Source organism: Cenococcum geophilum (assembly GCF_001692895.1).
Source record: "Cenococcum geophilum 1.58 unplaced genomic scaffold K441scaffold_117, whole genome shotgun sequence".
NCBI classification, from domain to species: Eukaryota; Fungi; Ascomycota; class Dothideomycetes; order Gloniales; family Gloniaceae; genus Cenococcum; species Cenococcum geophilum.
Genome location: NW_027137675.1, coordinates 129,604 through 154,802, shown reverse-complemented (window position 1 = coordinate 154,802; position 25,199 = coordinate 129,604). Strand labels below are relative to the sequence as shown.

Below are 25,199 nucleotides of genomic sequence, written 5' to 3'. Positions count from 1 at the left end.
ATGCGAAAAGGGAACGCGACGGGCAGCAGACGGGCAGCAGACGGGCAGCGGCCTGGCAGCCTGGGTGTGCCCTCGTCACCAACGCACTCTCTCCTACCGCCGGCCCTCGCTCGAAGCAAGAGAAGCGCACGAGAATGACGATCCCCACAGCACTCTTTAAAGAGTAGTAGATGCTGCCCGCGCTTGGAGCCGGACGGCCTTGATGCTTGATGCTCTGAAGCTTGAATTTGATACTCCGTACCTTTAGTTGAGGCCGGCGTCACTGTTTTCTGGCTGCTGTTGAGTCACTTTGTCAAAAATGTCCCGACCGAAGGCCCAAAACACACGCAACACCCGCCACTTGGCCAGGACCCCGAATCCTCGCCCACTGGGTGCCAATTATCGGCCCAAGCATAAAATAAACGGCCTTTAATGATGGACGTCTTCACTGCGATGCTGTCATTGAAAGGGGAGCAAGAAGTTGATGGAGTTGTTATGGGAGAAGTGGGTTGAAGGAAAGAAGGAGAGCGAGGGCGACTGACGGTCTGAAAAGGGCCGCTAGCCTTGGCGACACGCTAGCCCTGAAACGGGCCCGTCCTGTCAACCGGCAATGGAATTCTGGACAGCTTTTATGAATGCTCTGGGTGGCTACAAATAATTCAACCTTGCGCACCGACTGTAGTAACCCCCACCACTCTTCCTCTTGCTGAATTGCAGCCTTCTCCTTCTGCGCATGANGTGACCGTGAATTTGCCTGGCGCTGGCCTGGGACTTTGACCATGGCTTCCCACCACCAGACACTACGAGATCGTCAGGTCGGTACGTACGCAAGCTACATCGTATACATGCGTCGTGCTGGGTTTCTTGCTGACCGGGGAGACAATATATAGCCTCAATCGAGAAGATCCTGAATCTAAACCAATCTGCCCCGCAATCCGCAGATGACCACCATGACCCAAGTGCCAATGGCCTCCTCCCGCAAAACTCACCCATCCTCAACGAGAACGGCGAGCCAATATGGAAAGTTTTGGTGTTCGATGATATGGGGAGGGATGTCATCTCCAGCGTTTTGCGGGTAAACGACCTTCGAGCCTGGGGAATCACCATACATCTCCAGATAAACACCATGAGACATCCGATTCCAGATGTACCGGTCATATATCTCGTCGAGCCTACAGCTACAAATCTCCAAATCATCACTTCCGACCTTGCACGTAACCTCTATTCCCCCGCATACGTAAATTTTCTCTCGTCGATTCCTAGGCCACTGCTCGTGAGTAGGAATGGGTTTCTTGTGTCTTTTGTCATTCGTTTGGTCTATGGCTGACAACCAAAAGGAAGACTTTGCAGCGCAGACTGCCGCATCAAGCACCGCGGAACACCTTGCACAGATTTACGACCAGTACCTCAACTTTATCGTGAGCGAACCAGATCTCTTCAGTCTTGGAATGGCCGAGACATATCGGACGATCAACAGCGCAGAAACCAAAGACGAAGAACTAGATGCTACAATTGACCGGATAGTCAGTGGTCTTTTTAGTGTTGTAGTAACAATGGGTACGTCATAATCTCCTAGAGGAAGACTTTCCTGTTCTAACAGGTTATGTGCAGGCACAATACCGATCATCCGGTGTCCCAAGGGCGGTGCTGCAGAGATGATAGCAGCAAAATTGGATAGAAAACTCCGTGACCACGTCCTTAACTCTAAAGACAATCTCTTCTCTGGGGGTGACCGAAAACCTTCATCCGCAGTTGGCACACCATCATCTAGACCCGTTCTCATAGTCGTGGATAGGAATTTGGATTTAATTCCCATGCTCTCCCATTCTTGGACATACCAGTCTCTCGTTTACGACGTCTTGAAAATGCACCTCAATCGTATTACGGTGGAGATGCCCGTTGATGAGAGTAATCCAGGAAAAGGTGTCACAAAGAAGGCATACGATCTGAACTCGAACGACTTCTTCTGGACCAGGAATGCTGGGGTTCCATTTCCGCAGGTTGCTGAAGACATTGATACCGAATTGACGAGGTACAAGGAAGATGCTAACGAAGTCACAAAGAAGACTGGAGCATCTTCCCTTGAAGATCTACAGAATGACACTAGTGCATCCGCCCAACACCTAAAAGCTGCAATAACACTACTCCCCGAGCTGAGGGAACGCAAGGTAGTTACCATGCCTTATCGTCATGCGGCAGACTTTTAATTATGATTCTAGGCTGTTCTTGATACGCATATGAATATTCTCGGGGCACTGCTGAAGGGTATCAAGGGTATGTTTGCAAAAATTTTAGGCCTAATTATCGATACCCAGCTCTAAGCTAACTAGAACTCTCAAAGACCGCCAGCTAGATAATTATTTTCAGACAGAAGAGAATATCACCAAACAAACGAAGGCACAAATAATGGAGCTAATCTCCGATGCCGATAAAGGCAACGATCCGTTGGATAAATTACGGTTGTTTATAATTTGGTACCTCAGCACAGAACAGGATGTATCGCGAGCGGAAATAGATCGCTTTGAGGAGACATTACGGCTAGCTGGGGCTAACACTTTGCCGCTTAAGTATGTCAAAAGAGTCCGCGAGCTCACTCGTATGACAATGATATCGTCAGCTCCAACGCAAACGGCCCAATCCAACACATCAAACGAGTTATTCCGTGGGTTTAGCTCTCTTTCAAGCCGTGTTACGGATCGCTTCAAGGACGCTGGCTTAGGTGCGAACTTTGAGAACCTTATATCCGGCGTCAAGAATTTCCTGCCGGTGAATAAAGATCTAACCCTTACCAAAATCACCGAATCTCTTATGGACCCTCAAAATGCTTCTTCATCCGCAATCTCAAAAACAGAGTCATATCTATACTTTGACCCTCGGTCTGCCAACGCACGCGGGACTCTACCCCCCGCCAGTCAAGCAAGAACTCAAACTGGGATGCCCGGGGGGCTGAGTAACGTTGGCCGTGGCATTGATGCGAGCTTTGGCCAAAGGCGGCAAGGATTCAGTGAGGCAATCGTTTTTACCGTAGGTGGTGGGTCAATGGATGAGTACGGGAATTTGCAAGAGTGGGCTAAGCGCACCAGCACCGGCTCCCCTGGAACAGGGCCGAGGAGGAGGATCGTATATGGAAGTACAGAATTGGTTAATGCAGCAGATTTTGTCACTAAAGAACTAGCGCGGCTGGGCCAGGAAAGCTCGTAGAGCCGGTGAGTTGTATATTTAGTCTAGACATGAGCTATTACTTGATCAGCGAGCTCGAGAAATGAGAGCGAAAGTCTCCCACATATTTATGATTTTCATGTTGAGATCTGTCTCGCTGTGTACTAGGGCGATTCGGTAACAAAATTATCTATAACCTGCTATGGAAGTAGTTTTACTATGTGAAGCCAGCATCCTCCCATGTGCCCTTTGTACTTAGCACAAAACACTTTAACCTACATCGGCTCTTTACTTCCTTCAGTTACTCGTAGCGATCTATTTACCAGTACTCCCGACCTACTTTCCTCCATTTATCCAGCAAATAACAGACCCCTTCATCCAAGCCTTCAACGCCGCGTTCCGGCCGGCCTCCTGACCCAGTCCACTGATACCCTTCGAACGTGTTTCTTACCTTTGGCAAACACTTCACTGTATTGAGGCACCTTTTCACCACCGTTGCGACATCACAACCTTGAGTTAATCGATATTTCGTCTCAGCAAATACCTTGCCCCAATATCGTCGTCACTGGTCCGACATCTGAATCCATAAGAGCCGGTCGACTACTCATTGATTAAAGTCGATCTCAATTCCCGCAAACTCGTCAGTTAGCCACACTAATTACTTGATGAAGTTTCGCACAATTCCACGTCCATTTTGGTCGCTGGTTTTTCAATACCCTCCTTGCGGACGCCCGCCGCCAGAATACCGACATCGAACCTGTGTTGTTTGCTCGATCACGAGGCTAGGGCAACAGGCTAGGAGGAGGCGGACGAGTCATCTCGAGGCCGCATTAAAGGTGATCCCTGCGGGGAGCGCGTTGTGTTGTCCATCCAGCAGAGTGGCCCCCCTTGTTTTAGAAAGGGCTTTGCGTTGGCCCACCACGAAAAGACGCCATTGCAGCAGGACATTAAAGCACATTTGCATTCACTGCCATTCACTGGGCGCTCTTTTTGCTGGCGGGTTGATCGAAGTTCGCGACAAGGTTTTTCCATTGTCGTGCCGAGCCGGGTGGTGGTGGATGGAAAGTTCCACCTCACCTACCGTCATTTTTCTCAGGCACCTGCAGTCACCTGTAGACGACTTTCAAACCCCCAACAACCGCCACCTTCAACCTCTTTAACGCGACTTTCACTTCCTATTATACCCTAACCACCCCGCCACTTTTCCCCGCCTCCTCCTGGTCGCCTTCTGCAGCCCCGTTGTCGCCCTATCCACCATACCCAACTGGGCTCCTCCCCCGACATCGCGAATTACATCACCGGGCGTCTTTGTAGGCTTCCTCCAGAATCACCATGGCCGCTCCACGCAAGAGACCTCTTGTCTCACGTCGGAGGCGTGTCGATGATGAGGGCGAAGATGAAGGCTCGGTGGCAACTGAGCTCGTGGACGATTCTCAGAGCGAGATTTCTGTCCCAAGTGACATAGACGAGGATGCGGATGCAGATGACAGCGATTTGAGTGACCTGGATATATCGCCGTTGGTCTCTGGTGGGAAACCGAAGTCGAAGGTCAACGGAGCGACGAAGAGCGTGAAGCCACCCTCAAGGGTGATCATGACAGATGCCTTATCCCCCCCGATTGCTCGATCAGACACGAACTTTACGGCTATGACGGATACAGAAGTTATGATGAATGGCCTTAAAATATCCAAGGAGGCAGCGCAGGACGAAGGCATTGATTTTGAAACTGCTGGGAAGAACGGGCTATCGAGCGCTGGAGACATGTCACAAATTGACACATCAACATCTACAAGCAGGCAAGAGACATTCGCAGAGCGGAAGCGGCGGGAACACGAGGAGTACAAGAAAAAGAGAGATTCAGATCCGGCCTTTATACCAAATCGTGGGGCGTTTTTCATGCACGACCAGCGGTCTGCTGCTGGCCAGAACGGCTTCAGATTATCTGGCAGAGGACGAGGCAGGGGCAGAGGGGCAGTTGGTGGACCATTCTCTCCAGCAAAGTAAGCTTATACAAATACAGTTTAACAATTTCGAGCCAGGTAATCGTTGCTAACATATCTCCAGTTTAGTGACTCAGGCGGCCGAAGCTACAAACGCACCATGGGAACATGACCTTCATCAGACTTTGATTGAACCCTCCTCGGCGCAACAACCTGCGCCTCTAACTTCAGCTCCTTCCGAGCCTCCCGCCAGCACACAATCACAATTCACCAAGCCTGTTCTTCCCATCCCAAAAGCTGCGCCGGTTCGCTCTTTCTCAAGGACGGTCCAGACAGGCCATGGGGTCATTCGTGTTTCTCTGCCTGGAATGAAGGCGCCCATCCTCTTTTACAGTGTACCAGTTAAACAACATACTAGACTCCCTAACCACCGACCTCCACTTCGCCGCGATAAACCTGTCCGAATCTCCTTGCCCGATCAACCACCAAGATATATTTTCCCAACCGTCGAACGATCCTTCATCTTTATACCCAGAGCACTACGGCCAAATCAACAGGGATTTGGGCGAGGCCGAGGTCGAGGATTTGGGTCGTACGGCGGCTTCTCCAGTAGGCGAACGAGTGCCTATGGCGGTAGCGTATACTCCCCGAGTGTGGCTATGAGCAGAAGATCCTCGTTGGCGCGAGAGATTGGAAGAGATGGCATCGTGTCTCCTGCTGGATCTATCATGTCGAGACCACCAGGTGGGCCTGTTGATACCAGCAGACCCGTTGTTCGACTTCCACCTGGGGGACAACATCCCTCAGCAACCCAGTCCTTGGCTTCGCCAAGCAGTGGTACTCCTGTCGTCAACCTTCCTCAACCTCAAACTTACCCACTCCCACAGAAACCTACCTTCCGAGAGAACTGGCCAGGACAGATTCCGATGCATCAACCCCGACCACAGAAAGCCGTCTCCGTCGCTGGCATTGAGTCTCCTGCCTCCATCACTTTTCACGCTCCGCAGCAGCAAGAACAGCAGCCTTTCCATCAGCAAGTGCCGGCGCACATCAATGGAAGTGGGGCACCCGCTGAACAAGCAACTTTCTTCCCTCATTCACGACAGCTCTCATACCCAAGCCAGGCTTCTACTGGCACACCTCTTTCCAATATACCCGAACGTGCAATACACGCGCCAGCCTTCCAACCTTTCCAGCAGCCCGGCTTCCAACCTCCGGGATTTCCCATGCAGCCAGGATACTACTATCCACCACCCGCAAACGGTGGTCAGCCCCAATTTGCAGCAAGCGTTCCTCCCGGAGCTATGGTCCCTATGTTTGTGCAGAACCCGCAGCAAGGACCATACGTCATCCCTGTGGCTGCTCCAGCTGTTTCGGCAGCACCTGCTTCAGGCACTTCACAACCTACCATGGTCGCCTACGAGTCTAATGGTATGACATACTATTACGACCCGACACAGCTCTATACCCCCGTAGAAGGTTATACGCAAGCTAGCTATACTATCCCTGGCATGGGTGGAATGATGACTCCAAGTCCTGATGGGTACTACTATCCACAAGTTCCTCCAGGAGGTGGAGTATTTTATCAGCCCCAGTAGTGCGGCTTATGTCTTCTGAGCGCCCTCTTATCCTTTTCGCCCACATTTGTAGCCACCCTCTTATGATATTCTCTCCCTTCTGTGTTTCAAAGCAAGCGTATTTTCTGAGCGAGTCTCTACTTCTTTATTTCATGCAACCCGGGTACCCTCCTCCTTCGAAGCACTGTCTTTGAATAAGAGGATGTTTGCAGCAGAAACATATTTAATTACTGGGCGTCTTTCCTGCCCCTCTTTCCTTTCTTGGGCAATTCGGTTCTCCATTCTCAGCTTGGCCTGGTCCTCGTTTCGGCAGTGCGGTGCGTTGCTTTGAAGATTTCTCCATTAAGGTTCCTTCCCCAATCGATTCCCCCAAACTTTTCTAATCAATTGCTATGCGGCAGCTCTTTGTCCTGTCCGTTTCTTGCACTTTCGTGTTGCGACTCTTGATTTTGGTTTGAAGCGAGTGAGCATGCAGGTGGGCATGGCAATGCCCTGACAGTCATTTTCCCCCCAAACTGAGCTGAGACCGGCTCATGGTTGTCTGGCTTGGGACTTTTTTTACTTCTTGTATCATGAAGGTTCATGCGGGATTTTCTTTGGGCGACCTTGGCGGCGCTGGTGGCTCCGGGTTACTTTCTCACATTTTTCGGTGGGGTCTGAAGGGGGTGGTGAAGTGGATTGTCAGGTGGGGGTTGGGAAGTTGATAGAAGCGGATGAATATATTCGATGGCTATCATGGAATTTTTCATGGCCTTCAACCCATTCAGAAGGCTACCTGAAACTTTGACAGTGACCTAACATATTCTACCTACCAAGTATCACTTACCTAGAACCCTCTAACCCCATTACACATGTCTATAATCTATGTCTAATGGGCTTTCAACGCATTATTGAATGTTGAATCAAGCGTCAAGAATTCTGGTACACTTCTGTAAGAATTGTGTTGAAAGTTGTTGTAAGGTCACTAGTAACTCATAGCTGGACTTAGCCTACTAATCATCAGCACTCCGCAAAGCATCTATCATAAATAATTACAGGAATTTTATGATGGATCAACGGACGAGCAAATGCACCCAGTTAATATTTTTCATTTTCCTAATTTGGTTTGGCGCAGTCTACCCTTGGCACCGCCTTGATAATCTAAGTATCCGCCTTTTTCATCAACGTCTCCGTCAGCCTCAGCCTTGTCAACTTAGCCAGTATTAAATCTCCTTACGGCCCACTCCCTGACCATGGTTTGTGTTACTCTAACCTTGCTTTTATTGGGGCAGGTGCTCCATCCCAATCATGGCGTCCCCGGATCATACCGCGATGTTGGATCGCAGAGATTTTGAATTTCTTCTCAACGTTGAATCCGAAGATCACTTTAGCCCCGACGTCAATATTGATAAGCTTAATGAGCATACCTTCAATAATACCAACCTACCCTTACAACCCTCTTTACCTGAGTCAGCATTAGTGGGTTTATTTCACCCATCTGAAGACCATTCAGAGTGGACACCCCCACAAGGACACCAGACGAGCTGGCCAAGATCGATTGATGAAAACAATGCAGCACTTGCAGAATTTCGATTTCTTATGGATCCGTCTCCTCTCGGCCAACACCCTACACAACTCCAGACCCCTCTCCTTGGGCTTTCCTCAAGCCAAACTCCAGTTGCTTGCGAACATCACGATTCCTTGGATGCTACCGTGGGTCAGAATTTTTGCAATAACCGTCCTGGATTTGAACCATGTCAACCCGGTTTTAGCTCGCTCTGTGTCACCGACTCTGGCAATTTGGCTCTGTGGGAAATTGAAGGTTACCTTTCAGAGGGTATTGTGACCGACGGGAATTCTGGGCATTTGCAACATCAATCCGAAGGTGGCGAAACCAACCAAGCAGCACACTTCAAATCCACGGATATGGAAGCATGGTTGGGCGAGCACCTAGTTACTTTCGGTGCTCAGCAATTGACAGACCCAGCTAGAACAACCGCAGTTACCACAGCTATAATATGTACATCTAAACCTCCCGAAGTCATAGAGGCTTCAGAACAGCCCTTGGAAAACTCAGCCCTTGCATCAGCCCCAAGTCATGTTCAAGTTCCCAAAAGGCAGACAGATCAGCAAGAGCCCAAAACACAACGATCTCGGATACCGCCGGAGTCAAGGTCTATTCTTGAGGAACACTTTAATAATGACCCATATCCTACTGGCCGGGATATCGATATTATAGCCCAATTATCAAACCTGGAAAAGAAGACGGTGAAAAACTGGTTTAATAACACAAGATCTCGGAGGAGTGTACATGGTAGGAGCTGTTGCACAACATGTTTCATAAATCTAATGTGTTGAACAGATGACCAAGCCAACTCAACCCCCTTCAACTCGGTAGAATTAAATAGCACCACCCCAAGCTTTCAGGGACCGCAACTACCGACCTGGAGGTCAAAAAAGGATACTGATGCTATGTCGGTAGGGTCGAAGTCATCAAGCAACCTATCCATCGAAAGATACCTGGTAGCGCCGTTGGATGAAGAACCGGCCTCTGCTGCAGCAATTAAAGCTGCGCTCGCCCAAGAAGCAAGTGTTCAACTGCATTCTCACTGTGAAAACGCGCTTAATAAGCTCCCCCAAGTCCCAGACGATTCCTATAGTTCAACGTTCGTTGGGAACAGCAGACCACTCAGTGATGACGGCCTCATCTCCAAACGTCGCGTATCCGCCATTAGTTCAAGGCATTCTTCGGCTTCGGGAGGCAGTGCTTCTTCATATGGCAGCAGTACTTCTTCCTTTGGCAGAGCTCGTCGTCGGGGCCGCAAACGCTGGCATCATGCCCCGTATGCAACTTCTTCCAAAGCGGTTGAAGGGCCCAATCAGAAAGAAGACGATGAGGATGATCAAGGGCGCAATGTTGCTTTCTTTTGCACTTTTTGCCAAAAAGCCTTCACGGCAAAGTATGAGTGGAAGCGTCATGAGGAAGCTGTGCACGTGCCACAGAAAACATGGATATGTTGTCATCAGGAAGCACCAGCTCCCACTTGGTGCCCTTTTTGCCGGGAACTCCTGCCCACGGAAGAACATCTAGCCAAGCATCGTTATCAAGAGTGTCGAAATAAGCCTGAGGCTCAGCGGACCTTTTCTCGGAAAGACCACCTGCTTCAACATATTCGTAGTACCCACTTAGCGCAGAGCGTATCTAACCATCGTCCAGTTTGCCCGGATAGTGCGTTTCTGAAGCTGTGGGAATGCTCCCTCCCGCCACTAGAGAGTGACAATCCGGCCCTGCACTGTGGGTTCTGTGGACGTTGGTTCCTTACCTGGAGTAAACGGTCAGAGCATATTGCAAGGCATTTCAAGGCAAGCATCACAATGAGCGCTTGGTGGCCAGGTCGAATCCATAATGACTATGAACTTGAAAATGTGCTCATTCCATTTTACTCGAAAAGTCCTCATTTTTGTCGCTATTGCCACAAGCAGTTTCCTGTTCTCGCCACAGCGCAAAGACTTCATTCATGTTGCAAGCTCTTCTCTTGTAGCTTTCTCCCAAATCCGGAGTCAATTTTCGGCTTTGGGATGATGCCTCAAGAAAAGTATTGCCATTTATGTGACTTCAACGTCAAATGTTTACATGAGAACGCGAGTCACCTAATCCAGCAACATGCGGAGACCCACAAGTACCGACAGTGTCATCAGAAAATTTACTACAGTTCCAGCGACTTCTGGAATCATTTACGTCGTTTCCATTGTGAGGACCGCTCTGCTTATTTCAGAGGCGAACAGATTGTCTCATCTTGGATGCGAGTTATGGCTGCTGTATTTGAGCCTGCAGACCAGGCTGCGGGAGCGCTTGCAACACAACTGCTACACCCTGAATATGAGAGAGTCTCCAGTACAATAGAAGCTCAAGATTCTCATATTTGCTCCACCATTCATCAGCGTCACCAGAGAAGTCCTCACCGGATTATCTCAGACCCTTTACCAAAGGAGCTGACAGAGGAAACTTGTGGTGAGAAACTAGTTGACCTGGCGTGTACGTATACCTTGGACCCTCTTCAATGTCCGGGGGATATTCCAAAAGCCTCCCTTTTTTCCAACTTGGCTCACCCAGGAAGGAAGCCCCCTCTCCCTAGGGGCGTCCCATCCCACGTAAATAGTGTTAGATCTATAATGGCTCAATCAACAAGACGCATTATTGGAGCCTCAAACTGACCTCCATTTCTATCGGGCTGGCCGCAGCGCGTCCTGCAGTCAAGGAGGCTCTTCCAGCTGGAAGATGCATCAAACAGCTGGGAAACAAGTCTTCGCCCCGTTAGGAGAACTATTCTATCACAGAGAACCCTCTAATACCTTCCTCTAGGCTGCATCGGTGGAAGTTCTCCCCTTTGGAAATTAAGATCAATGTAGTTTTAGGAATGATTAGTATGTAGGCAGTACATATACTCTTCACGTGCATGTAGTATGACAGTGCATGATATTCTACAAACCCCAAAACCTCATATCCACCCCCCTCACCTACCCTCTAAGCCTTATAAAACACCCTCACCCGCCCTTCCATCTCCCTCCCCACCGCCTCCCTCACCTTCACCGCCATCTCCCTATCGAAAAACGCAACCCCCAACTCCTGACTCGTGAACCAGCTCGCACGATCCATATTCCCACTCCCGAGCACCGCAACGAGCTCATCCACAACCGTAAGCTTCAAATGCGACTGCTGCGGCTCGCCCCGCTCCCCGCCCCGCCGCCGGCCCCCGCCGCGCGGCTCGAAGAACTCGATCGTCAGCGCGCCCGGCGCCGGCGTCGGCGTCGGCGTCGGCGTCCCGAGCGCGGCTTCCTCGTCGTAGGCGTCCGGGCGCAGCGGCGTCGCGGAGTCGCGGGATGCGGGGAGCGGCGAGAGGGACACGAGGGCTTCGTACCGCTTTGCTAGCTTCCGCATGCAGCGCGCGGTGGTGGTGCCGGCGGTGACGAGCTGCTCGAGGGTCATGAGGCGGGAGGAGGTGAGGATGTGGACGGATACGCTGCGGCGTAGGGCGCGGAGGAGGGCGGTTAGGACGGGTGGGGAGGTGAGGTTCGGGGTTTGGATGTAGATGGAGTGGTGGGCGTGGGAGAGGAGGTGCAGCAGGAATGTGTTGAGGGGGGTGGGTGGAGCGTGGGTTTGGGAAGGGGAGGTGAAAGGGCGGAAGCGCGGGTTGAGGTGGTGTGGGGAGGGGAGGAAGATGGTGGGGATGGAGGTTGTGGGAGTGAGAGGAATGACGGAATAGGCTGGTCGGGGTGTGTTGGAGGAGAAGAGTTGTGGAGGCTCTGGTGCTAGTGTGGAAGTAGCTGTTGGAGTATCGGGGAGGCTCCGCTTATCGTTTGACCAGAACTCTTCCCAGAATTGCACGAATTTCTGGACGATGGGACCGGAGAGTTCGACGCAGCCTTCGAACCAGGCTTCCCAGCTTACGTTGCAGCTGGGGAGAAAGACTTTCTTGCGGTCGACGATGATGAATTTGGGATGCATGACGCTGAACGGTAGGAGGAATATGCTTTTGATCTCTAGGTCAAGTCCCTGGAGCTCGGAGGGAGAGGGAAGCCCAAGCTTTTTAGCCCATGTGTCGGGCGGGTAGATCTTTCCACTGATCGAGGGAGTGTGGAATAGCTTTTGGAAGACGGAGAGCGAGGAGAATCCTATGCGGACGCGTATCTTCGACCCCCCTTGCTGAAGCACCTTTGAGGAAAGTAAACGGAGTGTATGAGAAAGTTTGGCTAAGGAGGTTGATCGCGCCCAGAAGCAGGTTGCAAAGATGATTTCGCTTTCAGCACATGCGATATGAGGGAGAATGGCGCTGAAGACGTCATCACCAGTTCCCGTAATAAAAGTGTTAGCGAATGACGAGGTTATAAGAGAACTGAGATCGTTGACATAGTAGTTTGGCCTGTCGCGTCTGGTTTCCTCCCGCCGGGCAAGGAGTTCTGATTGCCAAGGTTTTGTAATGCTCTCTATGTCTAATGGGCGCGGTGGTGTGCGCTGTTCAAGGCCCGGCGCCATTCTGTGGATAGAGTTCGTTTCTGCGGACAAACACATATAGAGTTCTAACTAGAGTGATTAGTATATGAAAATAGCACACAAAAGGGTTTCAATTGAGTAATAGTGTGTCGTAAAGGCGCAACATAGAGTGAAGTGATTAATCAAGCGGCTACGAAACCAAAAGCGAAGACGCAGGGAGGAACCCAAGAAGAAATGAAGCAACCAAATAAACATACCTGTTCACGCCCACACTTGCCAGCTTTGGACCGTGCTTGATCTAACCGGTTACAAAAAACCCGAAAAAGATATGGCAGGGTATAGCACTCCCGAATTCCATTTTGAGTCTTTCGCTTGCTATTCCAGATACTAATATTTAATTGGATAGGGTTGCAACCACCGAACAACCCTGTACTGTAAGAACCAAAGAGAAAGATCAAGCGGTTCAATTATCCATGCATCCTGGTGCCTCTTTTCCTGCTGTGCCGCCAGGGCATAATAGTTTTAATCACTGCAGAGTGGCAGGCTTCAGCGCGCAAAGCTATACAAAACCAACTGGCGATGCTTGAAGTTGTTAGGAAGCTATCTTCGATAGAGGAAGGGATTAAAGCTATGGAGGAGATAGCCGCCAGGCAAGCTGTTAAAGAGCTAGCTAGGCGAGCTGAGAAAGGAGCTGCTGAGAAGAGCTTTCAGCAAGACCCTCCTATCGGGCTATTCACTTCTCCAAAATTACCAATCTCTACTCCAGAGATCACCGAAGCCAACGTTGTTCAAGCTATTGCTGATGTACCGCAGGACAAGATAGAAGTAAACCGGAGCAAGAAGTGGGAAGTTCCAAGACTGGATCAAGATAAAATTCAGAGCCAGCAAAGCGAAGCCAATCAAAGAAACATTAGAGCGCTGCTATCCTCAGTTCCGGACATTGTGGTGATGATGAAGTTGGTATTGACTCGCTCCGCTCCGCCAGCGGGAAGCGAGCATGATTCGTCTTCTCCGCTTGGTCAAAGCCCTGCAACACATCGAGAAATCTCCCACTAACCCAGCGGAGCTCCGAAAAGCTTCAAATCTACATCCACAATCACTCTAACGCTTCAATCGGGATTTTAAATTTGAACTACCCAGTCCAGAGCACAACATTGCACCTCAAAGGCTTACACCTTTCCAAAACGCTTCCCTACTCAACTTCCCCACCATGCCTATAGCCATCCATAAACCCTTACCCGCAGCACCTATAACTCGTCATGGGGCTTCCTCCGACTCAGAAAACTTCGATTCCGACGTCGATATGGACTCATCTACTCGGCCTTCGAAGCGACCTCGTTTATCTGGCAAGTCTATTGTTACACCTGGCGAGACTATAACAGACGACCCACAATGGATGCGCGGCCATGGGACCTACATTCCACCTCACACTACAACAATCACATCCACCGTTGCCGGGACCCTCCACAAAACCAACAAACTCCTCTCCGTAACCCCCCTTCGCGCACGCTATACCCCAGAAATCGGCGACCTGATTGTCGGGAGAATCGTCTCAGTGCAATCGCGACGTTGGCAGGTGGACATTGCGGCGCCACTTCTTGCGGCGCTACCACTCAGCGCAATCAATCTCCCCGGAGGAATACTGCGAAAGCGAACTGCGGTTGACGAACTGAATATTCGCACATTCTTTACGGAAGGCGATTTGCTGGTCGCGGAAGTGCAAAACCTCTTCCAAGACGGCAGCGCCGCGCTGCATACCCGGTCTCTCAAATACGGCAAGCTCCGCAACGGCTACTTCCTCTCCGTCACTGGAACTGGTGGGTCTGCAGGCCGCCGAGGAGGCGTTGCTCGATCGCGACGGCAGGTTTTCACGATTAATACTGCGAGGGGTGGAGGCGAGGTTGATGTCATACTAGGTGTTAATGGGTTCGTGTGGATTGCGAAGCACGTCGAGCCCGCGGGTCAGAGAAAGGACGTAAGTATCACGCGACTGGAGGAGAGTGTGAGTCGGGAGATTTATTCGAGCCAGAATGAGGATATTGGAGTGGAGACACGACGGGAGATTGCAAGAGTGGCAGAGGTGATAAGAGCGCTCGTAGAGGCCGGTGTGCGAGTTGACGAAGAGATGGTTGTGAAGGCTTACGAAACGAGCTTGGAGATGGATGTAGAGGATGCGGCGGACGGCGCTGGGGAGTTTTTGGGAGGGGAAAGGGGTAGGAGGATTGTTGAGGCTGCGTTGGGTGAGACTGGTGGATGAACAGGACTGGTGAAGACACGCCTGTCTACATGAATTGATGAAGCCAACATCAATTGGAGTAGTATAGAAGCAGAGAACCCGGACAGTGGCACGTTTTCATACCCAAGTACCCGGTTTACCGGCCTGTCCTTTGAACTATTTAAGCGTACTAATTCTCGAAGATCCTTGCCGCACCTTAGACTAGCCATAGTCTCTTTACTTTGTCATACCGCTCCGCGATTATCGCGTAAGTATACCAACTCAAAGCCTCTGCAAAATTTTCTAGCTGATACATGTGAAAAGAGACAGTTCTTTCCGTAGCACGGGAGGTTGCGAAACCGGTAAGATAGTCTGCAACCAGGGCTCTTTCGGACTTTAGCAGCAAGAAAATGGTGAGAACAACCGTCTTGTACATTACCCAAAAGGCATGTATTAAATAGCGTCTATTTCAAGCTACGGAGAATGCTGCAGTACGACTCATTCAAGTGTTTCTCCTAAATAAATACCCTCATAGCACGTAAGACTTTTTTTTAGCAGCGCTGTGCCACCCTGATCACCCACCCCCTGCAATACGCAAGCGAGGATATTAGGCAAAGTCCCTTGAACGCAAGTTGTCTGCAAGATGGTAGCCCATCCTTCGTTTTCATCTATCTTAATAGAACACTTTCATTTTCACTTTTACTTTTACTTTCGCTCTGCTTCTCCTTGTGAAATGTCAGTATCACAAATAACTTTCCTAGTAAGCGACCCATATGAAGGAAGACGCCTACAAGTGAAACCACCCCCCAATGGACGAGAACCATGGCCCGGCAAGGCAAGAAAGCCGAAACGGCAATCTTCTAGCGGCGCACTAGGCAGGACAAACGGCTCCGGAACTATCAACATTAACCTCTCATCGAAACGTCAAACGGAGCCTTTCTTTAACGGCGTTCCTGCGCTTGAGGAGGCCATCAGTCCTAAAGAGGTTGACAAAATTTTCAGTCGTCCTACAAAGGCTAAAGAGGTCGTTATTCCTTCTGAAGAAGCTGATGAGATTGTCAGTCCTCCTCAAGAGCTTCACAACGAAGATAGGCTATGTGCCGATTGTAGTAAAACCAACATTTTCGAGATATTTCAGGAACCGGTCCAGGATCCTCACAATCAGCAGTATTCCTGGGATAGAGTTACCGTGGAGAATGAACGTCACTGTCCATTTTGTCGGCTACTGTTGAAAACAATACAAGAGTCTAACGACCTAGTTGAAGCTTCCGCGGGCCGGATATATGGGAGATTCGTACGCTTTGCACGAGACGAAGCGGCGAAATCGTATTATCTCAAATTCGTTGTATCACTGGCTCCCCTTCCTAATGACGAATCGAGGCTTCCCAAGATATTTTCTTACTGCATCATTCCTACGGCAGAGAATAAAACCTGCTGGTCTCATCGAGACGGCCTATTTAGGGTTCGCCATCTAAACCCCCATCAAATCAACATGGACTTAGTGTCTCGATGGCTTTCGCTATGCAATGAATGCCATGATGGATGCAAACCGAATGCTCAGGATACCTCCCCTTCCTTTCGATTTAGAGTTGTCGATGTCCTGAAAGGTTGCGTTGTGGATGCACCGCCAGATTGCGAGTACGTGGCACTCAGTTATGTTTGGGGTAATGTTAACCAGCTTCAACTTACCTCGAATACACTCCATGCCCTCTCGCAAAATGGGGCTTTGCATGGGCGTTTTCAAACAGCCAATACCATTCAAGACACCATCGAACTCTGTCGCGGCATGGGGATACAGTACCTTTGGGTCGATAGTTTATGCACTCTCCAGGATTTAGATGAGAAAAACTGCAGTATCATGCATATGAATACTGTGTATGGGTGTGCAACGCTTACTATCATTGCCGCTTCCGGATCCAATGCCAACGCAGGACTTCCGGGAGTACGCCATGGCACCAGAAATAGCATCCAACATTTCGAAAGTGTTGATGGCTTAAATCTCGCTAGTACCCTGCAATTTCCAACTTGGTGCGCAGAGTTATCTCACTGGAATTCCCGTGGATGGACTCTTCAAGAATCCATACTCTCCAAGAGACTGCTTGTTTTCACAGACCATCAGGTCTACTTTCGATGTCAGAGGGCTCGTTGGAGAGAGGACATTGCCTTAGAAAGTTGGTCGACCGAAGCTCACAGTTCGAATGATGGCCTCATAGAGCGGTCATCCCTAGACCATACCATCAGCAAGACCCAGATGAATTCCTATCATGGAGTTGCTTTCCAAGCGTTTTATATGCCGTTGTCGGCCCAGTTCATTAGACGCCAACTTACCAACGATAGGGACGCAATCTTTGCTTTTGAAGGAATCTTGAAAGCGCTATCTCCGGCAATAGGACGGTCTCGATGGGGCTTGCCTGAAAAACATTTTGCAATGGCACTTCTTTGGCAGACAGATGACTCCTTTCCCAGGCCAAGACGCCAGGCTTTTCCAACCTGGTGTTGGGCCGGTTGGAAGCACCACAAGCGTACATCATTAAGATATCCGGTCTATATGCGCCAAGACATAGATTCTCCCCTGGTTTGTTTCCAAATCGACAATAATCAACAGTTAGATCAGTTCACTACTGGCACCATGAAGCTTAAACGACTACCACGCGATATTCGCAACCACCTGGAACCCGGAGACGTATCGGAAATTTTAGAACGCGCGGAATATTATTACAAGCCTCTGGAAAGGCTTCTCTTCTTCTGGACAAGTTCAGCGAGTCTAGCAGTGGACCGCCAAGGATATTTGCCACCGACTCTGTCAGACCAGTGGAAAGATCACGCCTACTTTCCAGTTCGACTTGATTATGGAACGTGTATAGGCGAGGTCTTCCTTAAAAGAGATTGGCGGGAAAGGCAGCCTAGAAATTTAGAGTTTATCCTCATAGGATTCACTCAGTCGCTCATGGTGTTCCCGTTACTCATATCTTGGGGAAATGGATTGCGACCATTGGCACAGCGTGTGCAATGTCTCATCCAGACAACTGCGGATAACACCAAGCATTACCCATTTCTAGGCGTGGATGTATGGCTCCGGGCTAGACCAAGGCGAAAATTGATTGTGCTTGGATGATTGAGCGATCAGACTAAGCGCGGCTATTCCTCAGCAGTCCTCCCGCGCTTACCACCATCAGGAGATTTTTAGACCAGCATATTGCACAACAAGAGCAGAAGTGACAGCCCGAGACTACCCCGGTCAATTGAATGACAAGTTATATCGACGAATAGGTGTTCTAAAACAAGCACGTAGTCTTCCCACTTCATTATGCCACCATGCAACTAGATAACCAAGTTTTAACATATATGTACATAAATAATATGATGCTACTGCTTCTAGACACGAATTCTTACCTGTGAGCCATACATGCTATGGGCTGGTCTCCTTGTCTATGCTGAAAGTGCATATTTGGAATCCTAGTCATCAAAAACGGTCTCTGAGCAGGGGTACTGTAACCTAGATCCTCGCAATCGGCCAACTTTTGCTGCGGAGGCGGCACAGCTCAAAATCCCACGACGCCGCATGCAAGGCCAAACGGTATTGAAGAGGGGGGATATGTGTTGCATCGCTTTGCTCTTTCACTCCCCGACCCTCTCTGAGCCATAAGAGTCTGTCTCTACTGCGAGCTTACCGCAAACCATCAGTTACGCTTAAGTTGGCTCTGATCGTCAAATTTTTGTTTAGTCCCTTGCATTACAAAGGTTTCGTTCAATCTCTATGGCTGTGAATGTGGCCATGAGTTTTCCTCAGCTCCTCTACGCCGTTTTCGCTATCTTGGCTAGCGCTTTTGGATATTTCCTACTCAAAGGCTACGAGGCGCGTGCTCCATATTATAAACCATATAAGCAGGGGATGGTGTATATTACTATTGTTTTTCTCTTTCTCTGGTGATAGGGTTGATTTAGCATACAGCCAATACCCCCATGGCATCCGATTATGGGCCATCTGCTTTTACTTCCGAACATCCTTAAAAGGCTACCTAAGGACTCCCAGCAGCCAGATGCGTTCGAGGTGCTCTCTCTTGACTTTGAGCATACTGACTCTTTATTCTATCTAGACTTGTGGCCGTTCAGCAGCCCCTTTCTCATAGCTTCCTCGCCAGCCTATGCAATACAGGCCTACCAGCAGCATGACCTACCTAGGCCATCCGTTCTTGAGCCTTTTTTTCGGACCATTGACCGGCAGAAATAACTTTTTTCGCAGACCGCATATATCATTGCAGAACCCGAAGTCTACGTAGATATCCTGCGCGAGCATGCTCGGAAAGGCGATGTTTCCCTTGGACGAAGTAGCCTTGTGGTACACAATGCATGTTATTGGAGCAGTTACACTATAAGCACTAGCTAATCGGTCGCCAGCCTGCAGCCATTACTTGTCTCAGCAGATACTTTAGATCAGAAAAGGGTGTCATCACTGATGATTCTCGTAGAAACTCAAGACTCCAATCACAAAAAAAATACAATCAGCTAGCCTCAGCATTGAGAAGCCAAGTCAACGGGTATTACATGAAGCACGCGTTGAACCCTGTCATGATCAATGTTCATACTTGCGAACCAGCTGCGGGTATATATACTGGTGTGGCGTTGAAATTCAACTGTATGTCTTCTATTGAATACCTAAGTCTAATCTTAGCCATCACAGGGGGTTTACTCTGGTGTGAGTAGCACCATGAATGGCGACGGCAACCCAGCTAATGTAAACAACACTTTCCTTGGTGGGATTCAAAAGACGAACTGCAATGGAGTCACTCAGTTTTCTTCGATATCCCCCGGCCACTATCAAGGTCGGGCAACTCATATTCATGGTATTCCGCTTTAGTCACGTGGTTAACAGACTTGGTAACAAGCAAGTTGTCAGGTCCGCATGGACAAGTATATGGTAGGCGCACTCGTGCAAGGCACTTCTAAAGGTCCGTGACAATGTGCAAAGTGCTCGTAGCAGTCAAAGCGGGCTTGACAGCTTACTTGTTACCAAGTCTGGTGGCTAACAATGGATTAGTTCTTACACAGCCCCTAGAAGAGAAGTACAGAAAAATAAGACAGTAACGGGACTTACAATGAACTCTATCGGGCAAATATACTTTGATGAGGGTCTTCTAGACGAAGTCGCAAAAGTTTCTCAGTACAGCCAGAATCCTAATCTAGTAACACGTAACGTTGATGATCTCTTCCTTTATATGATGCCCTCACCACGGACCGCTTTGTTGAATACATGCTACTTGGACCAAAGGTTGAATGGGGTCTCCTTGGATGAATTACTACCGTTATAGATCCGAATGCTAAAGTTGATGTAACTCCTGGTGAAATTCTTAGAGGACGGCGTGGAGCCATACGATGGGCCGGATTCGAAAGCATTTCTACCAAGTGGTTTCGTCTTTCCAAGTTCTCTTCTTTCCCTTCTTCCGACTTCTTTGGAAACTAGTCTGGCACCGAGCTCCTCGTCCTAGGGGGGGCAGTATGTTAGTGAACAGGAAGTGGCTCGCCTAGATGGGTATTAAAGCTAGGTGAACAGTTTTAACAGCAGTGTATGAATTAAAACCAAGGCCAGCGACTCTCTTCGAGACACTGATATCCCAAAGACTGTTATTTAATTTTTTGGATTGGGTTTCAAACGCGAATGTTGTGCAGGTGTTGAAAGATAAGATCAACAATGACAACTCTGTCCTATTGAGAGCGGCTCTTGTGCCTCTATATGTAGTCAAGATCAGCTGCCAAGACACCCCTGATCTATACTCAATATAGGAAAGATAAACGGACATGGGTCACGATCATCTGCAGCAGGTGACTTTCGTATAAAGTTTCCTGCAGGTTAAAATCAAATATAAAACCAACATCTAATAATCAAAGTAATCAAGGAACATACTCGTCTAATATTAATAGTGTTGAGAAGTATTTGCATTTTGACCAATCGCTGTAGGACAAAGCGAACGCTCTCGTATGTATCGAAGTGGGCAGCCGAACGTAAGCAGAGTCTGCCTTGCACCAGACCTCGTATTTTTGCTTTTCTAGCTTCCGGGCATAAGTTACTATGCGCCAAATAATTTAACATAAAGTCCACACTTCTTCCCCATGATAGTTAGAGTAATAAGTCATATTTTGATTCTCTTAGCTAGAAACCCTGGGTCGAGCTTCGTGAGCATTTTAGGATGACCAGAATGGCAGAGCACGAAAGCGGTGCTTCCAACCAAAGTCTACCAGTAATTCAAGACCTCAAGCCCGATCGCACATATTACATTGTTCCCCATTCGAACTTCACAAAGAAAATAGAAATCTTCGACCTCACGTCCCAAGTCAAAGAGCAGCATGACTCCGAAGCATTGAAAGAAGAGATCAAGACTCTCGTCAAATCCTCGCATCCGGAATCGTGTCTTACCATTTCGAAGTCTAACTTCTGGGGCACGGAACTGGCTGTCCATGAGCCGCCGGCTGGTGCAACAATCGTCGAATGGAAAGGATCAGCTCGAGCACACGGCCCTTCACGTTTCACATTCCCCGCCGATTCGCCGCATTCAACCCATCCGATTGAGTTGAAGCCAAGCAAATTCTGGACTAAAAACGAGCAATTTGTGCAGGACAGCATTACCTATTCGTGGGGGTTTGATTCAAAATTTTCACAAAAGAAACTCACATTGTACAAGTGCACGGGGGTAGAGAAGGTAGTGGTTGCTAAATACTGCAGTATGGCCACTTTTAAAACAGGGGGAGTTTTGCTGTTGGACTCAGAGGAGGTTGACGAGGTAATTGCAGTAATTACTTGTTGCGCAATGCTGCGGAAAAAGAGGCAGAGGGATTCATAGATGACTTTCGGTTTCTTTCCCTTCTCAGCCCGGGTCTTATGTAGTAAAGCCACCCGTCCTTTGGTCACCCTACAGCCCTAGTATTTACTTACCAGTCTTTCCCACAGTCCTTACCACAGCCGATGGAATCGTTATGAGCAACTGAATTACCATGTTCTCTTCGACATTGAGCAGTAGTCATTTTCAATCCTAGCCTGGACGGTCTTCATGATTTGAGATGAGTTTCCATCTAACTGCGAATTCGAAAGTAAGTCCGACATGTCAAGTTGTATTAAAGGATTGCATGCATGAAACCAAAAATTTACTCTCCCAATCTGCTAAGGAATGATCCAAGAATGAACGAACCCGAAATACATAATTTGAACGCAGCCACTAGCCGTTGAATCCGTACAATTACTGTCAACTAATCTAACATAGGCCGCCTTACCATAAACTTTCATTCTGAACGACCGCCATGCTCCACACAATTGTGTGGTTTCAACGTTATTTGAAGAAATACTAGTCAATCTTAGCGCTTGCAAGCTTTGAAGCCGGATTTGTAAGAACGTTGGATAGCCGTATGTTCTTCCGTTTATATTTGCTGTGCTTGCGAAGACGCTTTCGAGCAACCATGACAGGGACAGACGATTTTGTTACCAAGTAATTGCTGAAAGAGCCGAGAAGGACACTGTAAAAAGTCAATATATTTCAGTGCTAAGAGGAATTATTAAGAGGTAAACATACCCTTTCAATGCACTACGACCCCTGGAGCCGAGAATTACAAGAGTTGGTTCTAGGAAATCGATCTATGAAGTTTTTCTTAGGTGACCTAGTTCGATTCAAATACGCACATAACAGACTTACCACTTCAGTGATCATATGCTTCGGACTCTTGCAGTGAAAAACTTCCACCACAACCCTAACTTGGAGCCGTGTTCTCCTTAGTAATTTGACGCAGCGGTCCGATACTTCGATTGCAGCTTTCCACCTCTCCCTCTCTGCTTTATCCATGGCATTGAAGTCGGGCTCGTTGGCAGAGAGAATGTTATACAAAGGTGAGGGTCCGGGACCTAATAGTTCAGCTTGTTGATTTGAGAGCGTCTTCATCAAGGACGCAGTCTCTTGCTGTGCGGTCGCACCCCCTCCAATAGCAACCCCAGATGTTTCAACACCCGTACCAGTCTCTTCATCAACTGCATAGACGGCAAGAAGGGTATCGCCATCTCTTAAGACCGTCCCAATTGTCCATTCCAAGGCATAGGCGGCTTCTTCACTGAGATCAGTAGCTACGAGATAGACACGCTGACGACGTAAGCCTTTTTCGGCATCGGCCTGAAACTGTGGCCAATGGCCTCGAATAATTTGACGAACACACCGATGCGCTTCAGGGCTAGAGTGAATAGGAGAAATACTTAATTGCATTTGCTGTGCAGATCTGATCTCTAAAATATCGGCTTCCGTATCAGAGCTCATAGGTGTTGACAATCCTGAACCGCCCTGGTCGAAATTGGTATGCGGATGGACTCCAGTTTTCTTGCTTATCATCTTATCTCCATCTGGTCCTGTGACAGTGACTGTTGGTTCGAGCAATGATCTCACCTTGTACGAGGAGGAAACAGCATTGCCTAGAACATCTTAGTCAAAGTCGACGGTCATGTTAACGAAACAACTCACGTTCATCTTCAGCTGCAGCAAGCAGGCTCCTCGGCTTTTTCTTCGTTTCAGAACCATGTTTCGCTACAACATCCTTTTGTCGGGTGCGTCTTCTTCCTCTCCTCCTCTCCGATTCCCAGATCTCTCCAGAACTACCTTCAGAGTCCTCATCTTCATCGATGCTTGATTCAACCGCAGCCTCTTCATCACCATAATCGTCTGTCGCAAGCCTAACCCCTCCCCCTGGGGCTAATGATTCTCCTTTGGCTGGATCTGATCCTTTACGTGAAGGCAAACTTGCCAGTGCTCCACCCGAGCGTAGCAGAGCGGCATCTGACAGCCTCCTGTACGCACTTTGCATATCAACAACCTTGCCAGAATCTAGCACATATTTCTTCGGATCGGACATCATGTTGAACGAGTTCGTATTGAGCATGCGTCCACCAGGAGAAGCGGACCGACCAGGAACTCGCGAGGCAGGTGACATAGATTTTGGTTGCGACAAAAAGCCACCGGTAGAGTTGTGCCTCCCCCTGTCGCGAGTTGTTCCAAGTATGTCCGCAGAAGAGCCATAGATTGCCGACATAGCACCTTTTTGTTTCTTCTTTCCACCCTGTGTTACTCGCTTCGGCATAGAGTGTGACTCTATCGTAGGCATCATTTCGAAATTATAGGCCGATTCAGGGTTCAACTTTGGACTGCCCATGTTTGATCGTCCGATGGGAGGCGGAGAAGCGGTCTCACGATTAGGGTTTCGTGGAGGTGGTGGCGGAGAGCTAGGGTCGAGCATACTCCGTACGTTGCTCGACCCAGGGGGGAACCTCGGGCTCGTGGGACTCGTGGTCCCCACACCAGAACTAGCAATCAAGGCATGACGAGGCGCAGGTGCTGCGCCAATGTCTAGCATGCTCCGTAGCGGAGACTGTGCTGCAGCTGGGCTTTGTGCTCGAGCACCAGGGCTCCCAATCCTCTTGGGACGTCTTCCCTCCAGCAGGGCCATCACCTCCCTCCGCTCTTCATCGAGAGCTGATTCGAGAGACATTGTAGGTCAGGCAAAGTCTCCTAGTAGGCTCGGGAGGTGTCTTCTGTTGCGTCGGAAACGGCCGATTTGAGGATGCGCTAGAGAACTTTTGGGTTCTTTTTGAGTCTTCAACAATGGGATGATAGCGAGGCTGGGGTTTGGAGCTGTTCGGGAGGCGAGAGGATAGCGGCGGTAGGTGTGTTAGGCTTGTCGGATGGTCTGGTACTAGGAGGGGTACACTAAGAGGTTGTCAAGGTTAAAGCATCATCGGTTGAGCTATCAGCCAAAATAATAGACAGCAATATCCAGTGCCCAAAGTGGGGAACCTGATATAGAAATATTCGAGATTCGGAGCAGTCACAAATTGAAAAGAAAGGTAGTGCAAGGGCCACGTTTGGGGTTCGCAGTCCGCGATCCCTAGATGTTAACCGCTGTCAGAGAACAGTAGGTTTCCAAGACTGATGTTGGCTTTGGAAGACATAGAGAAGATAAACGAGGCTTGGAAGACGGAAATATGGTGTTCCAGCAACAGTAAGCGCGACAAGGACAATGGTAAGGTAGGTTAGTCTTCAAGACGAAGTTGAGGGGTTGGATGATGGCAATCGCGGAGCATAAGACTCGGCATGCCTTGGCGAACAAGCAAGAAGACGTGCGCCATCTGCAGGTCAATTGGGGACGTTCTGTCTGTCATTCAGAGCGATTGCGTCTACAAGGTTCCTCTATATACACAGCTGAAGGTATCGCTCTTCAGAAAATAACCCGCTTTAAGATACTGTTATAGAAAGGTCCTCCGTATCATTTCCTGGTCACATTTGCCGACTCCGATTCTTTCCGCCAATATCTTGGCTTTCGTGGTAACGGTTGGCAAA

At 49.1% G+C, this 25,199-nt stretch overlaps 8 protein-coding genes across 8 annotated transcripts; 6 read left to right on the top strand and 2 right to left on the bottom strand.

Annotated features, from left to right (window-relative positions):
• Positions 1 to 612: 612 nt before the first annotated feature.
• On the top strand, positions 613 to 3,285 carry K441DRAFT_672034 (snare docking complex subunit). The gene is made up of 6 exons (XM_067650506.1): positions 613 to 798; positions 870 to 1,252; positions 1,317 to 1,536; positions 1,591 to 2,147; positions 2,199 to 2,253; positions 2,321 to 3,285. The coding sequence occupies exons 1-6, from the start codon at positions 759 to 761 to the stop codon at positions 3,178 to 3,180; spliced, it is 2,115 nt and encodes a 704-aa protein (XP_067496165.1). The 5' UTR covers positions 613 to 758; the 3' UTR covers positions 3,181 to 3,285.
• A 1,185-nt stretch (positions 3,286 to 4,470) lies between these two features.
• Positions 4,471 to 6,676, top strand: K441DRAFT_598393 (uncharacterized protein; the record flags this gene model as incomplete). Its single annotated transcript, XM_067645108.1, has 2 exons — positions 4,471 to 5,138; positions 5,203 to 6,676. 2 exons carry the CDS (start codon positions 4,471 to 4,473, stop codon positions 6,674 to 6,676), a joined length of 2,142 nt encoding a protein of 713 aa, XP_067496164.1.
• Positions 6,677 to 7,840: 1,164 nt separating this feature from the next.
• Positions 7,841 to 11,088, top strand: K441DRAFT_672031 (uncharacterized protein). Its single transcript, XM_067650505.1, has 2 exons — positions 7,841 to 8,948; positions 8,997 to 11,088. Exons 1-2 carry the CDS (start codon positions 7,943 to 7,945, stop codon positions 10,847 to 10,849), a joined length of 2,859 nt encoding a protein of 952 aa, XP_067496163.1. The 5' UTR covers positions 7,841 to 7,942; the 3' UTR covers positions 10,850 to 11,088.
• A 71-nt stretch (positions 11,089 to 11,159) lies between these two features.
• K441DRAFT_598371 (phospholipase D/nuclease) lies at positions 11,160 to 12,668 on the bottom strand (the record flags this gene model as incomplete). Its single annotated transcript, XM_067645106.1, has 1 exon — positions 11,160 to 12,668. The coding sequence occupies one exon, from the start codon at positions 12,666 to 12,668 to the stop codon at positions 11,160 to 11,162; it is 1,509 nt and encodes a 502-aa protein (XP_067496162.1).
• A 1,014-nt stretch (positions 12,669 to 13,682) lies between these two features.
• On the top strand, positions 13,683 to 15,382 carry K441DRAFT_672030 (uncharacterized protein). Its single transcript, XM_067650504.1, is given in 3 exon segments — positions 13,683 to 15,125; positions 15,142 to 15,148; positions 15,170 to 15,382. 1 exon segment carries the CDS (start codon positions 13,837 to 13,839, stop codon positions 14,881 to 14,883), a length of 1,047 nt encoding a protein of 348 aa, XP_067496161.1. The 5' UTR covers positions 13,683 to 13,836; the 3' UTR covers positions 14,884 to 15,125; positions 15,142 to 15,148; positions 15,170 to 15,382.
• Positions 15,383 to 16,324: 942 nt separating this feature from the next.
• On the top strand, positions 16,325 to 17,341 carry K441DRAFT_456978 (HET-domain-containing protein; the record flags this gene model as incomplete). The annotated part of the gene is made up of 1 exon (XM_067641744.1): positions 16,325 to 17,341. A coding segment is annotated over one exon (1,017 nt), but the record flags the coding sequence as incomplete, so codon positions are not given.
• A 3,567-nt stretch (positions 17,342 to 20,908) lies between these two features.
• On the top strand, positions 20,909 to 21,860 carry K441DRAFT_672026 (uncharacterized protein). Its single transcript, XM_067650503.1, has 2 exons — positions 20,909 to 21,720; positions 21,785 to 21,860. The coding sequence occupies exon 1, from the start codon at positions 21,036 to 21,038 to the stop codon at positions 21,675 to 21,677; it is 642 nt and encodes a 213-aa protein (XP_067496159.1). The 5' UTR covers positions 20,909 to 21,035; the 3' UTR covers positions 21,678 to 21,720; positions 21,785 to 21,860.
• Positions 21,861 to 21,926: 66 nt separating this feature from the next.
• Positions 21,927 to 24,636, bottom strand: K441DRAFT_34952 (uncharacterized protein). The gene is made up of 4 exons (XM_067641308.1): positions 23,331 to 24,636; positions 22,521 to 23,281; positions 22,401 to 22,462; positions 21,927 to 22,344 (listed from the first exon to the last, which is right to left on the bottom strand). Exons 1-4 carry the CDS (start codon positions 24,349 to 24,351, stop codon positions 22,176 to 22,178), a joined length of 2,013 nt encoding a protein of 670 aa, XP_067496158.1. The 5' UTR covers positions 24,352 to 24,636; the 3' UTR covers positions 21,927 to 22,175.
• Between the last annotated feature and the right edge of the window lie 563 nt (positions 24,637 to 25,199).

Bases quoted from the DNA above. Each gene is read 5' to 3' on its own strand.
- K441DRAFT_672034 (XM_067650506.1), top strand. From the start codon at position 759: ATGGCTTCCCACCACCAGACACTACGAGATCGTCAGGTCG. The intron at 799-869 runs GTACGTACGCAA...GACAATATATAG, and splicing joins ACTACGAGATCGTCAGGTCG to CCTCAATCGAGAAGATCCTG. The intron at 1,253-1,316 runs GTGAGTAGGAAT...GACAACCAAAAG, and splicing joins CGATTCCTAGGCCACTGCTC to GAAGACTTTGCAGCGCAGAC.
- K441DRAFT_672031 (XM_067650505.1), top strand. From the start codon at position 7,943: ATGGCGTCCCCGGATCATACCGCGATGTTGGATCGCAGAGATTTTGAA. The intron at 8,949-8,996 runs GTAGGAGCTGTT...TGTGTTGAACAG, and splicing joins ATCTCGGAGGAGTGTACATG to ATGACCAAGCCAACTCAACC.
- K441DRAFT_672030 (XM_067650504.1), top strand. From the start codon at position 13,837: ATGCCTATAGCCATCCATAAACCCTTACCCGCAGCACCTATAACTCGT.
- K441DRAFT_672026 (XM_067650503.1), top strand. From the start codon at position 21,036: ATGGCAGAGCACGAAAGCGGTGCTTCCAACCAAAGTCTACCAGTAATT.
- K441DRAFT_34952 (XM_067641308.1), bottom strand. From the start codon at position 24,351: ATGTCTCTCGAATCAGCTCTCGATGAAGAGCGGAGGGAGGTGATGGCC. The intron at 23,282-23,330 runs GTGAGTTGTTTC...AAGATGTTCTAG, and splicing joins TGCTGCAGCTGAAGATGAAC to GCAATGCTGTTTCCTCCTCG. The intron at 22,463-22,520 runs GTAAGTCTGTTA...AAAACTTCATAG, and splicing joins AGCATATGATCACTGAAGTG to ATCGATTTCCTAGAACCAAC.